This window comes from Vigna unguiculata, chromosome 9 (assembly GCF_004118075.2).
Source record: "Vigna unguiculata cultivar IT97K-499-35 chromosome 9, ASM411807v1, whole genome shotgun sequence".
In the NCBI taxonomy this organism is placed as follows: domain Eukaryota; kingdom Viridiplantae; phylum Streptophyta; class Magnoliopsida; order Fabales; family Fabaceae; genus Vigna; species Vigna unguiculata.
The window spans coordinates 2,151,741-2,168,265 of record NC_040287.1 but is presented as its reverse complement, the minus strand read 5'-3'; the positions used below and the strand labels follow the sequence as shown (position 1 = coordinate 2,168,265).

At 31.1% G+C, this 16,525-nt stretch overlaps 1 protein-coding gene across 3 annotated transcripts; it reads right to left on the bottom strand.

The window, feature by feature from the left end:
* Positions 1-467: 467 nt before the first annotated feature.
* Positions 468-12,773, bottom strand: LOC114162107 (U3 small nucleolar RNA-associated protein 25). 3 transcript variants are annotated; one of them, XM_028045884.1, is made up of 25 exons: positions 12,593-12,773; positions 12,334-12,395; positions 11,973-12,038; positions 11,627-11,748; positions 10,965-11,139; positions 10,602-10,740; positions 10,191-10,314; positions 9,801-9,898; positions 9,606-9,722; positions 8,725-8,805; positions 7,110-7,294; positions 6,269-6,341; positions 5,688-5,747; positions 5,526-5,564; positions 5,336-5,424; positions 5,181-5,245; positions 4,671-4,717; positions 4,352-4,411; positions 3,895-3,966; positions 3,533-3,562; positions 3,331-3,425; positions 3,088-3,193; positions 2,247-2,309; positions 1,518-1,589; positions 468-986 (listed from the first exon to the last, which is right to left on the bottom strand). In XM_028045884.1, exons 3-25 carry the CDS (start codon positions 12,005-12,007, stop codon positions 909-911), a joined length of 2,025 nt encoding a protein of 674 aa, XP_027901685.1. In that variant the 5' UTR covers positions 12,008-12,038; positions 12,334-12,395; positions 12,593-12,773; the 3' UTR covers positions 468-908. The 3 variants fall into 3 exon arrangements, with proteins under 3 accessions (XP_027901685.1, XP_027901684.1, XP_027901683.1); XM_028045883.1 differs by lacking the exon at positions 12,334-12,395 and having other exon boundaries at positions 11,973-12,043; XM_028045882.1 differs by lacking the exon at positions 12,334-12,395.
* Positions 12,774-16,525: the final 3,752 nt, after the last annotated feature.

Below are 16,525 nucleotides of genomic sequence, written 5' to 3'. Positions count from 1 at the left end.
ACCAATGACTAATTCATATACTTGTACGAGATATTTATTTTCAATATTTTCTTATTCAGTCTTCCTATGAAGTTTATTACATTTTGTAATTCTCTTATTTACTTATATTAATATAAAATTGTGTTAACATTTTAGAATAGATGAAACGTATTCTGAAAAGAAAAATTTTTCAGGACAAGCTTTTTCTCGCAACACGTTCTCTCCTTTCACTAAGTGGCTGCAGCATGGTGCATTGGAGGAAGATATTTTAGTCTTTTTCTTTGTTAATTTGGGTTGTATTTAGCAATGATGGGTACAGGAAACATAAGTCTTCTTCCTATGATGATTTAAGGGGCTGATGCTAACTGACAATAGCGGTTTTAATCGGCACGTATGATGATTTGAGAATGGACACTGTCTTCCTGCACCTCCATAGCTTTCTTCCACCACCCTCCTACAAAGAAATTTCCTACATTGCCATGTTGAGATTGTACAATCTGAAAGCCACTTTTTGTCTTAAGAATTGATAGCGTAATACAAAAGCTTAAAACAAAGTTTTTTTGTATGAAGGTGCAGGATGAAGGTTCCTCATTTTTTGTGCTGTTTCGAACCAAAGACCAAAGTCGCGTAAGAGATGAAAAGTTGAGTACGATAGCCTCACTATGGACGTAGAGAATCACGTCACAGATGTACGATTAAGCATACTGTAATCAAATCACGTTGCAGAGGACCATGCAAAATATGTTCTAATAATAGCACAAAGATTTTCATTTTTTTCAGATTGCTCCAGCCTTTCCATCTGTCTCTTGCATCCGTTACCTCATTCTTCATGCTCGCGGTACAATAATTTTCAAGAGTAACATATTCTAATACACGATGCCATCACCACGGACCCAAAAATTATTTTGCATGGTTTCCCAGGAAGAATTCTAGTGGCAGAAAACAAAAACACCCTTCTCCGCAGCCACCATCCTTTTGGCTGGAGTAGTGCCAACAATTCTTTCCAGCTGAAATGCAATCCATAAAGGAAATAAGTAATTATTATGACGAGAGAGACGCAAAAAAGAAAACAAGATAGCAGGACTAGCAGTGTACACACACACAGACATTATATATCGAAAAGAGCAAAACCAATTATGTCACCACAATACAGAAAATTCTCTTTCCCTGTTGCAAAGGTGCAACATATTATAAACATTATATGCGACAAAATATCCAGAATGTTTAATCAGTTATACAAGTTCACCAAAATCTACAGTTTGTCAACGGATTTTCTTTTGTTAAAGAACAGAGCTCTAGACAGAAAAAGTCCATTGAGCTTTAGAGATGAAAAAGTCCATCTATTATCTATAGGCATACTCAAATCAACAATGTAGCAGTAAGACAAATTAGGAAGCAATAATATACAAAGCCATCAAATCTCAATCTCTACATTTACATCTCCCATTCTACATTTTACTCAAGTGCATATAAACCCACACAAACCAAATTCTAGCAAGGAACAATATAAAGGGGCAACAAAGAGAATAAAGTATTACCCGAAGCTTGTCAAGGCAGGAAAAAAGGACAGTGCAAGTCATATTGTTAGACCCATCAAGCATATTCACAATCTGCAATAGCAAAAGAATAGCAATGAAGGAAAAAGACACATTATGTTTTTTGTTTTATGCAATTATAGAAAACAAAAAAAAAATGTTGTAAATAGCAGATCATTATTATAAAAAGATTTTCAATTTCTCCACAGTAATTAGGAAAAAATATATGAAGAATCCTCCTATTCAATTCAAGATATTTGTATTTCCTTTCTTTAAAGGTTTTTCTTATTACAAATAGAGATGATGAGAATGTGATTGAATAAAATAATTCCTTATTTTCTTAAATTGTTCAGGTTAAACCATGAACGCCAAATTTGATGAAATGCATGTTATAGAGACAGTTGAAGAATAATAAACTGAAGAGGCCTTTTTTGGTTGTGCCTTTTAAAGTCTGTTGATTGTACTGGAGAACAATTCCAAAATTTTAGCCATAAATTTATATGTGGACAGGTTTGTTTCCTTAGCTACCATAGGAGGCTTTGCATGTTGGATTTTTCAGTTTTTCAAGGTTGACCATGCTATAGAACAAGAATGTTCTTTTGAACTGATCTATTTTCTTAATTTCATTCATTTACGTAGCAACAAGAGGATTTATATTTCATCAGTTTTATACCCCTTAGTGAATTATTTAGTCAAAGCCAAAAAAGTATCTGACTTTACAAGCCAGCTTACCTCAGGGTAAAATTCCTTCCTCTCTGGGAGTGAATAAATGATTAAATTCTGAACTCCTCGAATCTGCCATCAAGAAATAAACTAAATATAAAATTATAAAAATGCAAAAGATAAAACTTTTGACACAATAATAATCCAATTATTCCACTTCATAATAAAAATGGGCAACAAATTACAATCATAAAGTGTCATAAAACATTAGAACTAAATAAGATTAGTCTACATAAATGAATAAATCACATAAATTCACACAAGCATTAATTCTTAATGTGACAAGAATTCAAAAGGAAATTAATTTTTTCAAATAATATTAGTCTAATAAAATACTGCCATTGTTCAATAAAAGTCGGACAACAATTACATTCGATTTGAAACTCATTTATTTCTTTTTTAACTCGAGATTTGAAGTGAGCTCACATATTTACTCTTTAGCTTGTCTCTCAGTTTGGGATAATAAACTGGTAAGAGTTTAAGAGTTAACTGAAGAGTTTGACAACCTTTTCTATTTCTATGACTTCAAATTCAACAGTTACTTAAAAATATAACTTGATTCCGGAAAGATTGGTTGCTTTCAACCATGGCAGTGCATGTCCACAAAAAGTGGCCTTTTTCATCTCTCAAGACCAATTTCTATGGACAAAAACAACACAAATTGTCAGTTTCAGGATTAGATGTTTAACTCTTCAGCATGTATGTTACTGCATGCCATCCCATATTGTAAAATGGCCACAAACTATCTTTTTATTTTTCCACAAAAACATCTATAAAAATAATCAAGGCAGAAAAAAAATGACAAGGAAGAAAAGGAGGGAGAGGGAAAAAAATTATTTGAATTTATAACCTTATATCTGTGGTAAAAATGAGATCTCTCCGTGTAAACCATAACTTTTCTACTTCCTTCATAGAACCAAAGACGTGCACGAGAGATATCACTTTGGGTTGTATACCTAAATTAACAAAAAAAGACGCCATCAACACAAGAACTACTAGGAACTTGTAAAAAAAAGCTACTGCTATATTATTAAATAATATTGAACTATAAAACAAACAACACAATGGCATAATGATGGAAATCGATCCTTACTCCCCAAGCAAACAAAAGGAAGCATTCTGTGACTTTAAGAAATTACGGAGTCGAATAAATTCAAAGTAAGAACTGGTAAATAACATCGTCCCGCCCTGCATCAAAGATCACATCAAAGAAAACCAATATGTTAGTGCATCAGTTTAAATTATCTCATGCATAAAACATAGAAAGAAAATGTGAAAGCTTAACTAAAAGTAACCTGATCTAAATCTTTTATTCTGGGGAAAACCTGCAAGACAAGAATTATTGATTGTTATTTAAATGATCCAATTGTCAAAAAAATGTATAATAACAAACATTCTCATACATTGAATCTGATGTATATCCCAAGTTATTATAAATATGAAATTCCAGAAAAGAGGAATGCACTCTCTCAAACTCATTCTATATTCCCGTGTACCTTTCTCAAGTGTTACAATGGTCATTTGAAATCTGGCTTGAGCCAAGTTTTTCAAAAAAGAACATCAATGACATCAAATTCTCATAGTATATGGATAGATAGTTCTTCACAACCAATACAACATATCAATATTTTCAAAATCACAAATCCAAAATGTATACCTTTGTAATAAAATAATCAAAACGGGCATCATCAGCTTCTACTATCGAGTCTACATCAAATCGTTCGTAAATCTACAGGGTTCAAAATTTAAATGAAGTGTTAGCTCAAAATTGGAGTGAGGCACAAACCTACAGTAATAAATCTGAACATAAATTGATGACACTACACAAAAAACTAATTGCCTGACCGCAATAATCACGAAGAAATAGAAATGATGCAACGTTAGTATATTAAATTAACTAATCATGAAAAGAAAACCAATTAGTTTGTTCACAAATCCTTGAAACAAGAGTATATTAGCACCCTAGTTTTCGAATTATTGAACACCCATTAAAACATGCTAATTTTGTAAAGCATTGATATTACAGTCATTCCTAAAGATTTACAAAGGAAATAAACCATCTTCAAAAACGCAGAATATTTACTCAAGCAGCCAGAAATACTGAAAAAGATTACTTGTCTTATTTCCGGTAACACTTTGTGTAAGACACCTTTGTATTCACACATCAGTTTCACCTGCAGATATCAAATAGAAGTACTGATGACTAGAATATTTAAAAATTAAAAAGAAGCATTATCTTTTGTGTAATTGCCATATCAACCATATCCTTGATGCAGTTTCAATAGCCAATAGTGAAATGCTGGAAAGCAAAAGCCATCAATGACTAATTGCAGTTCTACTAAAATCCAGTGCTGTAAGGAAATGGCATGGTAACAGTGCAAAAACCTTGAACCTATGAAAAAGCTTGGCAGTGAAACCATATATCTTACATACCTTCCCTTCATAATTAATACACTGATGATTGAATGAAGCATTTATATCTGCAACAAGGAAATGCAGAGGTTATAATAGACTTGGCTATGTTTCAAATGTTCACAAAAAAATGGATTGAATGGGAAAGTCATAACTCGGCACCCCGTATATGAAGGTGCAATGCAGCATAAGTTTAACAATTTCAGAAAAGGAAAATTAAAAAAAATCAAAATTTCACCAATGTAATTGAAAACTGATTATTATGATAATTGTGATGTAAAATGTAAACACAAATATACAAAATCATGCACACAAAAAGGCGGGATGGATGGACCTTGTGAAACAAAAATAAAAACAATACATTTTTTGTAGAAACTAACATCCCATTATTAAACAGAATAAAAAAGGTAAACTGTTGTAAATTACATATGCTCAACAGATCTAGCTTCATCTAAAAAAGGTAAAGGCAAACAGAAGAATAATGTAAATTTGCTCTCAAAAGACATCACTACAAGAAGCAAGGATCATTACCTGGATTTGAATAAAAACCCAGTATTATTGTTTGCCTGTAAAATTTTGCGTGATCATCAAGATACCTAAGAAAATATACAAATCTCAAAATTCTGGTGTAGAAAAATCACATTTGTATATCTTACTTCCAATAGAATAGTTACAATAGAATATACCAAGGTCTAATGCGCATTACATCTGTTCCAGGTTGCTTGGATGGTAAGCGGTTCAAGTGTTCAATAACTGTATGCACATGAGACCAATTCTGGCAAGTTTTTAACATCAATGAGAAACAACATTCATATATAGTCAAAATAACGGGAAAATCAATTTGATACAGTAATTTAAAGGAAGAACACTACAGACCTGCATGGATATTACATCTGCATGATCAATAATCAGAACCTGTTTAGAGTAAATAATACTGTCAACTACATATTCTATGCCCCACATGCAGGCTAACTACATATTGAGATAGATTTGTTATTAATTAAATATGATCTAGCAATAACAGTTAGGAAAACTTACCTCTATGGATGAAAGAAAATCTACATCTTTTTCCTTGTTAATCCCAACCTCCTCAATTTTCTAGAAAATTGAATAATTTAATGTATAAGCAATACATTTGTAAAAGATTCAGCACACATTGATAAGACTAAGGATAACTAATAAATAAAAACTCTTTAAATTCATATTTTAGAAAAGGAACAAAATACGGAGAAAATTTTGAAAAAATAAGCATGTGTATGTATACTTTAGTAGAAAAGCCACACGATAATAAGCAACTGTATTACAATGAAGTTATAATTTTAAAAGAAAAATAAGTTGGGCCTCTATACTTGACATAATTTTTATTTTTATTTTTAGTTTAAAAAACACTACAACTTTCTCTTAGAGGAAAGATGTTTATGAATCAGCCCCTAGCATTGGCCTGAGTTATAACAGTTTCATACTGAACTTAGAGGAATATGAACTTGAAGGTTGGACACAATGCCCAAAACTGAATAAAGTTTATTCCCAACAAATATGAAGTTAATCTAAAAAAAAATCTAAAGGGAACAAAAGAAATCTCTAGAGGTATGGAAATAAACAGAAATAAAAATGCTTACATTAACCAAGCATAGTGGTGAAGCAATAATAATGTCTGAGGTATGGAAATCACTGAACAACTTGATTGTCTTCCTGTAGAAAACAAAAGCATAAAAGTTAAAATAGAACTAAAATATCATCTCATGTTGCAAGTCACAACAAATACAAACTGAAAATTCATCTCATATCTCCTTATTTTGTGTAACCAAATCATATATCTCCCTCCCCCCTCAAGTTAGAGCATGTGTTATATAAAACAAGCTTGTTACAAATGTCATCAACACAAGATCCCTTGAGAAATTTAATGAACACGTCAGTCAATATGTTGCTAGAGCTGACAAAGTAAAAATGATAAAGCTAATAGATATTTCCAAACATGACTTTCTCATTGTCAAAGTAACAATCAATCTTCAATGTTTTATCCTTTCAAATCATATCATCAACACTCCACCTCAAGTTGGGATGTATTATGTTATGCATCCAGAGAGAGAAACTGGTTAGATGACATTGCGGCTGTCTGAAAGCAAAAATTACTCAGAGGACAAGATGGTTGCAGGAAAAGAAAACAAATCAGAGTACATAACAGTTACTGTCGGCAAACAAAAATGCTCTAAGGACAGCCAACTACCAAAACCAAAGATGCTCAAAGGACATGACGGTAGCCTTCTGAACAATCACATTTCCACCAATATGAACATATTATCCTATCAAATCACACCTTACAAGCTGGTTTTGACATTAGAATAACAAACAATTTTGGCATTGAAATAATCTTAATATCATAGTCCATGTTCAGGTGCACTTCTTATGCACCAAAGAATAAATTCATTAAACAATGCTACACTATAAGAGTATAATTACCTAGTGAATTTGATGCCAATCATGAAGTCATCCTCATTATTTCCACCAAAAAGCATTTCAAAGTCAGATGCTTTGGAAGACTTATGAGGTTTCGCATTTTCGGACTCGTCAACATTTTCTATATCACCTGTATGTTCTTCACTTCCAAATTTAGTGGTAAAACGATCCTTATGTTCAACATTGACCTGAAAAAATGAAAATAATTACCATAAAGGACCAAAGGAATTATTTTTTTTCTCAAGGAAAATACAATTAGGTAAGAGAGATAATATTAACAAGTAACACTAGTACAAATGAAACAAACAAAATTTCAGTTTAAAGTTACATTTATATGCAATATTTTGGCCTACAAAGTAATAATGAAGGTTCAATACACAGATCTATCCCTCACATTAGAATTTCGCTACCCATGAAATTTGACATGCATTAAAGTCAATAGTATGAATTGGTTATATCCATTATACAAACATTTGTTGACCTTCTCACGTTATGACCTACTCACCAAATGAATCTTATCTTGAATTTCTTACTTTCAAGCGGGAATTTTCTTTTGCACTGGTCTTGACTCTATCAAATGGTGTCTTCTTCCATGTTTTTCATTTCCTTTGTTCATTGTTCTTGTGTTGGCTGTGAGACACTAAACACCAAAAATGGGTTTTGTACCCATTCATAATATTTATACATGAGTTTCAATCATTCTTGCTTCTTCTTGTGTTTCCTTTGATATGTACCGATTATAATCTTGTTTCTATTCATTTTTATTGTTCAATCTAAATTGTTGAATTGTTCTATATGTTCCATTTAATTGCCAAGACCAAAAGAGACAAGAAAATGAGTTTCATACCCATACATGTGATTTAATCCATGAAGCTCTCTTAATTTTGAGCTCCTTTTGTGAATCTAAGTGTAATTCACCGAGTATTATCATGTTTTATCTTAAAAAGTAAACTTAAACTTAACTCAACCTTACAAAACCAGCTTGTAAGGTGAAAAGGTTTTCACCCACTTATACATAATAATTTGGTCACATCTATAGTCAATATAAAATCTCCAACTCATCCTCACATGCAAAGAACTATACATCTCAAGCGTGGAAATAGATATTTATGAGTGATCTGATAGCAGATAACGAATAGCACAAAAAGCCCAACAACCCATGATAAGATAAACTTCTATAGCATCTTAGAAATGGACTTTAAGTTTAACTCAACCTCACAAAACCTGTAAAATAATAGATTTGCACTCACTTATATACTAAAATTTGGTCACATCTTTAGTGGATATGGGATATCCAACATTTTCTATCATTTCTATGTTTTACTTTGTTCATGTGTTCTTGCTAGATCATTATAACACAACGCATGGAGATAGATCTAGTTTTCTATATTTGAAAATCAATTGTATTCATAGTTTGACAGATCATATACTTCCTTAATACATACCTAGCTTATATCAACATGTAAAGATATAGATAAAATTTTATGCCATTATACTTTATTGGTGTGTCATTTCAGTTAACTCATTAACAAACATGTTATGCAAAAAAGGATCAATTCAAATGCTTGGCATGACTATACTTTATAACATATATTACAAAGTGAGAACACCAACATACCTTGTAAGCTGAAGGTGTAAGATGTATAAGCCTCTTTACAACACGATACATAATACTTGCTAATGGCAATAATATTAAAACCTAGAAAAACAGAGAAGTATACATAAAACATGCTTAGCAATTATTAAATAAGAGCTTACTTTTAACTTAAAGTTCATTTAAAAGGAATACTAAGTTTATCAAGAACTACCACTAGAAACTGAAAGCATATATACATGAAGATGTGCTTAGCATTTCTTAAAATAGAAGCTTACTTTAAATTCATTTCAGAGGAATACTAAGTTTATCAATTAAACAATCAACAAAGAATTGGGGAAAGGGGGAGCATTATCAAATCCACCGTGAAATATGAATTTCAAGTGAACAAATCTATTAATTATAAGGTTAAATAAGTTTTTCATACCTCCAAAATTGACCCACGTTTAAATTTGCACCTCTAAAAAATTTTCAATATTGTTTATACCAAAATTTAATAAACATGCAAATCTGGTCCTGACACTAAATTTATTACTCTTGAATTAATTGTGTTGACATGTCATACTAGTAAGATATTGCTAGGTATGCTAGCGTGTGACACTGTCCAAATAAACAAAAGTAACAAAATAACTATTATGACCAAATTCACTGGGAAAGAATTGGAAGTATCAATATTAATACAAACCAATTTTGAAGGTATCAAAAATTTATTTCACCCTTAAAAATGTTAAGAAATAAAATGTTTGTTTTCTACTTGTCATATATTTCATATGACAGAAGTCAAGAGTACTAGAAAAAATATATTGGAGAATATTGATTGGGTAATGCTGTTAAAGTAATATATATATATATATATATATATATATATATATATTCATCATAACAAAACAATTAGGAACCTTTACCTTTGGTCGAGTAAAACCTTGATCTCGAAATTTATCACTTTCAGTATACTCTTTAAGCTTGGTCAGTTTGGCATCATTTTTTTTCACAGAGTCTCTAGTTCTGAAGACATGATTGAGCTGTGTATAAAAATCCCTATATCAAACACGTTCAGAAAGTCCATAACTTCATATAGAATGATACAGAAATATACTTACAGAATGCATTATGTATGCATCCATAATGCTTGCATCTTCGAGGCCTTTGAAATAGAAAGGCCTCTTATTACAGTAAAGTACATCCCGGTAGCTGCTGCCTGAAACCAAGTCAACATGAAGTCAATGCCAACAAAATTATAAAAAATAATTAAAAGTGCAAAAGTCATTTGTTTCTTTTTGGTTTAGCATTTTGCTAATTTCCCTCCACAACCAAAATGTAATCCCCCATCAGACCAGATGTCCAATAGAAAATAGAAGAAATAGTAAATTTTCTAAATACACAGAATTTACACTCAGGGGAAGACAGTGCAAAGATTTAGGCCATTAACGATTATGATTGCAAATGCACAACATATTGTAATTGATCATTATCATTCACAATCAACTTACAAAGGGAGAAAAACATGCTTTGTTTAGGTGAACTGATATCTTTGCCCCCAGATGTCTTGTAGACATCCATCCAATTCTCAGACAACTTTGCCTTGAGACCGTGACAAGAATTGATATCCAAATCCTACACAAGAAAGCAAGAGATAACAATGTAATATGTACTTCAAGCATACAGCCAAATGAAGGATGAGAATATCTATTATTATCCAAAGATTATGAACTTTTGTGCATGTGGGTGGATTTTATACATAATACAGAATTACAATAAAGCCAAGATATGTGCCAGAGCCAACCATTCCTTAAGGCTACAGACTGGCAAATGGCAATGAAAATGTGCTAAATTTTGCATTTTCAGAGGTTGGAAGACATGAAATCTTCAATATACCAAAAGAATATTTTAACATGAAATACCTTCATAATGTTCTCTCCAGTTCCTATCCATTTGCAATTTTTCATACCAACAGCTGCAGTCTCCCAGCTAAATTTCACATTACTTTTGCAGTCAATTTCTTCTTTCGATAAATTATGTTGCAAATGTAAATCAAAAGAGCTGCATGGAACAAAAATGTCAGATTAAAGGATGGCTAAGCTAGAATAAAAATCAAAAGTATATGCAACTGATGTAGAACGATCCAGTGACACAAATAATGCCAAGTAACTAGTCAAGTCAGTAATAACCAGATTCATTTCGACAAATTCACAACATGGAACAGAGGTCAAAATTATAAAGCAAATTTAAAAATAAAAGATAAAAGATAAATAGCATTAAGAAACCTCAAATGGATTGAATCTTCAGAAGCTGTTTGACTATTAATTCCAATATCCTCTTCATCTGAATGAAACCCAACATCTTCAGTTTCAGAACCTTCTGTTAATCCAGAATCATCTTCATCAGGATCTTGCCTCAAATTTTCCACAACTTTGCTTTTAGTAGACTCATTGCCAAACCCTTAGCAAACAAATAGTAACAACGCATCAATTAGATAATTAACAATCACATAATCATCTCATGTCAAAACAAATAATTAATTAGAGTGGCGGAGCATGAAATCAGAAACAAATAACTACATCTATGTAACAGTGCCTTGACAAAAGGATTTTGTTTGGTAAAGCTTTGCACAGATATCAAAGCTTCTTGCTTTCCACATAAATATGTAATACTTTCATTTGGATATAAAAAATTTGATTAAAAAGATAAGAAAGCATATTAATTATTAAAACACAGGTAGTGAGTATAACATTTCCCTAGTGATATACAAAACATTTGTATTCCACATCGAAGAGTGTACAGTTTCAATGACATGTGTATTCGTCCTCCCTGCAATGTCCTTTTGCTATAGTATGAGGAGACCAGAGGATTGATGCAAAATAGACTATGGGGATAAGCAATAACAATCATAATTTCAAGCGTATAATCACAATATGCTTAATCTAACCTTCTCCTTCATCATGGTCATCCTCTAGCATGCTATGAGGTTCCCGGATGTCTACAACCTTGATTTTTTCCTCTTTCTTACCTACTTTCTTTTTTTTCTTGCCTTTACCTTCTTCCCTTTTCCTGAAAAGTGATCAGAGAGCAAAGCAAAATTCTAATTTTTAGCAACAGGTTTATTTCACCATGAACATACAATTAAAAGAGCTTTCACATGATAAGTGAAGTTTGGTAAAAGATTATTTCAAGGAATTCCAATATCAAGTAAGTAACAAGCTCAAATAACAAAGACACAGCTAAGAATGTGATGAAAGAGAGCCCAAATCAGAACAAACAAGTCATAGTATTACCTTTTCAATTTAGAAGCGGGTCGTGGCGTCTTCATACCGTTCGGGATTTTCGTTTGGATGATTTATCTGCACTGAGTTGGTGTCAGCGAGCAAAACAAAAGAGATATAACAAAAGAGCAAAAATCACTTTGGCATTGAAATTTCAAAACCATGGCAATGGCATTGAAAGAGAATTAGGTTCGAGGAAACCGAACAAGACCAGAGAGATGATTTTGAAAGTGAAATGACAGCATATATAGTTGTCAAACTCGCGGGTTAGTTAACGTAGTCGCTCCTACTGTATGCAAGCACTTTTCTTGCTGTAGAAAGTATAAAGTATCGCAAGTAAGGCAACAAGAAGAAAAGAGGCTCGGCCACTAACAGTTGCGTTAGAATTGCCTCTCCATCCGCCGCTGAAGAAAGAATCTCACCCTTCCGCTGTTCCTATTATTCGAAATTTCTCGGAGGAGTCAATCAGTGAGGGAGGGGATTCAAGACTGAATAGCGTGGATGTGAGCTCGGTGAACTCGCTCAAACTCACAAGTTTGGTACCGAGTTGGCAATTCCGAAGGAAAAAACTTGTAAACCCCAAAACGGCAGCCACCATAGTTGTTTAGTGTGAGAAACTGAAGGAAACTCACCTAAAGTAGGGTTTCACTTCTGCATCCGCTGTTATGTTCGTTCTTAATCACTGTGCGATCGCGTCTCCTTGCTGCACCGCCGCCTGTCACGCCGCCTTTTGGTTGCCGCGTCTCTGTTGCCTTAACGTTTAGGAGAGGAAGGAAAGTTTGGATGATGAAGGTTTGGGCGCGGAAAAGAGAACTATACTTAACAAATAAAATGTATATATAAAAACAAGACAAGATTAACCCTAACAAAATTTTAGGTTTTTTTTTATCAGTAAATAACTTTAGATTGTAATGTCTATAATATATAATATTTTTGTTTTGTCCCTTAGCATTTTAAAAATGTTGTTTCGATCGTAAATTTTAATATATTTTATGTGTATATAACTTAAAATATGGATGTAAGTTTAAATCATTTATCTTCACATATATGTTGTCTCGTTTTGATTGATAAGAGTGTTTTTAAAAAAATATATAAATGTATTTTTATTTGTATATCAAACTAATAATTAAGAGTGTAAATTTTAAAATAAGGGATCCAAGTAAAGTAGAAGTGCAATGCCAAAATATGGGTGAGGTAACATGAGTGTTATTGCAACAGTAACAAAAACTGCATAAAAGGGGTTGAGGTTAACAGCTACGGGGTACATAAAGCAAATTAGAATGAACCAAACTCATACCCAATTCTTTTTCTACTGGGGTTTTACTTTATCATTTCATCATTTATTTATTATCGTTTTATTTATTTTATATTATATTATTATTTTTTAACTTGTTTAATAGAAGCATCAATATCTTCTTCTTCATCATTCGCACAATACCAACATAAACCTTAACACACTCATACTTACTCCAGTCTCGATCAAAACCGGAGTTGTTCATCGGAGATGTCACCAGCATCGTTGTGGCGCTGTTTCACCTCCATTATTTTCTTTTTCCATAACGCCCATCTCCCCTGTAAAATAAACAAATAAAAGAAATTTTGTGTTGTATTTTATTGAAAGGAAAAATATATATATATAATATATATATATATATAATATATATATATATATATATATATATATTTTACGGGTCCTTTAATAATTTTCTTTTATTGGAAAGTTTAACTTTTTTGTGAAAAAATCCATTAGCTTCAAGATATCTACCATCTTTGATAATTTTTAAAGTGTATTTTCTTTCTGATATGAAAATACCTTTTTTAGAACGAGATATCTCAATACCTTGAAAAAATTTAAGATCATTCAAATCTTTTATCCGAAAATGATTGTGCAGAAATTGTTTAAGACTATATTGCAATAGAGTCGTTACTAGTTATAAGAATATCATCAACATAAATTAACAAAATTGTAAATGACTTGGGATTGTCAAAAAGGGTCTGACTCAACGGGTCAGCCCACCAACCCGACATAAAAAAGGGGGCCGGGATAGGATTTTCAACCCGCGAACGATGCAAGGGAACCACATGTGGGGAATTAGTGGGAGACACAAATGTATTTTCTGTAGGTGGTGGTCGAGTGTATGGAAAAGCTGTAAACGAAGGATTATGTGGGACAACATTAGGTATGACAGGGTCTATGATGGTGAAAGAAGTGTGAATGGATTCATACGAAAAAATATCTTCATGAAAGACAACATCACAACTAGTGAAGACTTTCTGAGTTTGAGATCATATAACTTGTAAGTCTTATGGCCAAGAGTATAACCAAGAAAAACACATGTTTGGGCACAAGGAGCAAACTTATCAGAAATATGAACATTAGCAACAAAAGCAAGACATCCAAAAACTCAAATGTGTGAATAAAAAGATATTGTATCATATAGGTGCTCAAAAGGTGTCTAACAAAGAGACATAAACAACCTGATAATATTATGGACAACAATGGAAACATATTATTTCCAAAAGTGTAAGAGAATAGGAGCTTGAATGTGTTTTGATCAAAAGTAGTAAAACATATTTACATTAGAATTATGTTCATAAAACATTATATATCACCCACCAATTAATCTATAATTTAATATTTCAATCATTGGTTATTTCATTTACCTTAAATTTCAATATTTTATCATTGATTTTAAGGTACACCAACATTCAAAAGATGATTATTATTGTCTAAAAGCAAAATTGGCTTAACATTTTTCACTTAAAGTTAAAATATATTTATTAAACACCATAGAAACTCTTATTAACTGCATAATCATCAGTGAATATGAAATGAAGCGGAATAGTCTGTCGGTCACAAAAATGTGACCGAATTATAATTCTCAACTCATTTTTAATCTGTACGGTAAACCAACTCAACTAGCTTTATGTGGATCAATTACAGATTGAATCGACTTGCATTACCACTTTTATATATATATATATATATATATATATATATATATATATATATATATATATATATATATATAATAAGGTAATCAAATATTCATTTGTTATCGTATGATAATTTTATATAATTTGTAGAAAATCGATATATCGTATAATAAGGTAAATTTCAACTGGTAAGAAACTCTTATCTTTCACACAAACTCAAATTGTAAAAATCTTTTCCTAAAATTTGCATAATAACTAACATAGTTAGAAAATTTTCATAAAAAATTTACTATTTAATACACACCCTAAAACAAGTAATATTTCTTCACTAAAAATAACCGCATTTACATCACATATATATCAATCAAACAATTTTATTAATTGTCCATACTTTACCCTACTCACACACAAACTCGGTAGATTAGAGCAATTAAATAAACGGTGTTAAGTGTTACTACAGGAAATAAAGTTGTTATAAGTCTAGGGGATGTTTTTGTTCGAAAGTGTATTATTTGGAGTAAAAAATCGTATAAAAAATGGGAGTTTAATAAATATTCATATTTATTTTCTTAGACCATCCTAGCCACAGCCCAGAAGATTCTCTTAAGTGGGCATTGCCAGCACTTCACTCTTAAGAAAATGATAACTTGCAAATCAATACTATAATCAAACATGATGACATAATATACGTGCAACTTTTTAGTTGCACGTTGTAATGAACCAACATTTTTGGTCAATCTCAAATTAAAAAAAGAAAATGAAGTATTTGATTTGATTTTGATTTATGTAAAAATGTTCCCAACACATCATTGTCCATCGAAGAAGAAACCAAACCAACTTCTGAATGGCTGCGATGACTGCGCTTGCCGGTGGGCCGGTGCCTGTCACCTACTTTACAGGTAACCATTCAAATCATAATGTATCTCTTTTCCAATTCAATTATCATTTTTTTTTTACCGTGGAATCAAATTTTTATCTTATTCTAATTAAAAACATAAGCAGCTATTTCACTCTTCAAGGTTACGTGACTTGTTATTTAACTTGGTGCAGTATTATTTCAATTTAAATAATTTTATTATATAATTAATTACAGGAGCTTTATTAACAATCAGTTTAATGATAAAATTTTTTATTTTAGTAATTAATTTAGATATTAATTTATAAAATAAAAAATATTAATATAATTATTATTACAAATTAAAAATTATAATTGTTTATTAATTAATTAGACAATAATTTATAAATTACTTTTTTCATAAATAATCTTGACGATTAATATTTAATGATTAATTTTTTTAATAGTTAAAATTTTGATAATTAAATTTTAAAAATTAATTATAATTTTATATTTATAATAATGATTATTTTAGTAATTAATATTTTTTAATTATTTTCTAAATTGATACCTAAATCAATCAACATTTAATCAGTAAAAGTAATTGATAATGAAATATTTTGTTACTGTAAATATTTAGTATCCGATATTAAATATAACTTTATTCTGTGAATGAATCTAATAAAGATTCGTACTTATTGAAAAATCGAGTTCTATAAACTATTAGTTCTAATTTATAAGTAATTATTTATAACTTAAAGCAATTTATGTTTGTGGAATCCACATTAACCTA

Bases quoted from the DNA above. Each gene is read 5' to 3' on its own strand.
- LOC114162107 (XM_028045884.1), bottom strand. From the start codon at position 12,007: ATGAAGACGCCACGACCCGCTTCTAAATTGAAAAG. The intron at 10,741-10,964 runs GTTTCTTAATGC...TGTTCCATGCAG, and splicing joins GAAGATTCAATCCATTTGAG to CTCTTTTGATTTACATTTGC. The intron at 4,412-4,670 runs GTATGTAAGATA...TGATATCTGCAG, and splicing joins GTATTAATTATGAAGGGAAG to GTGAAACTGATGTGTGAATA.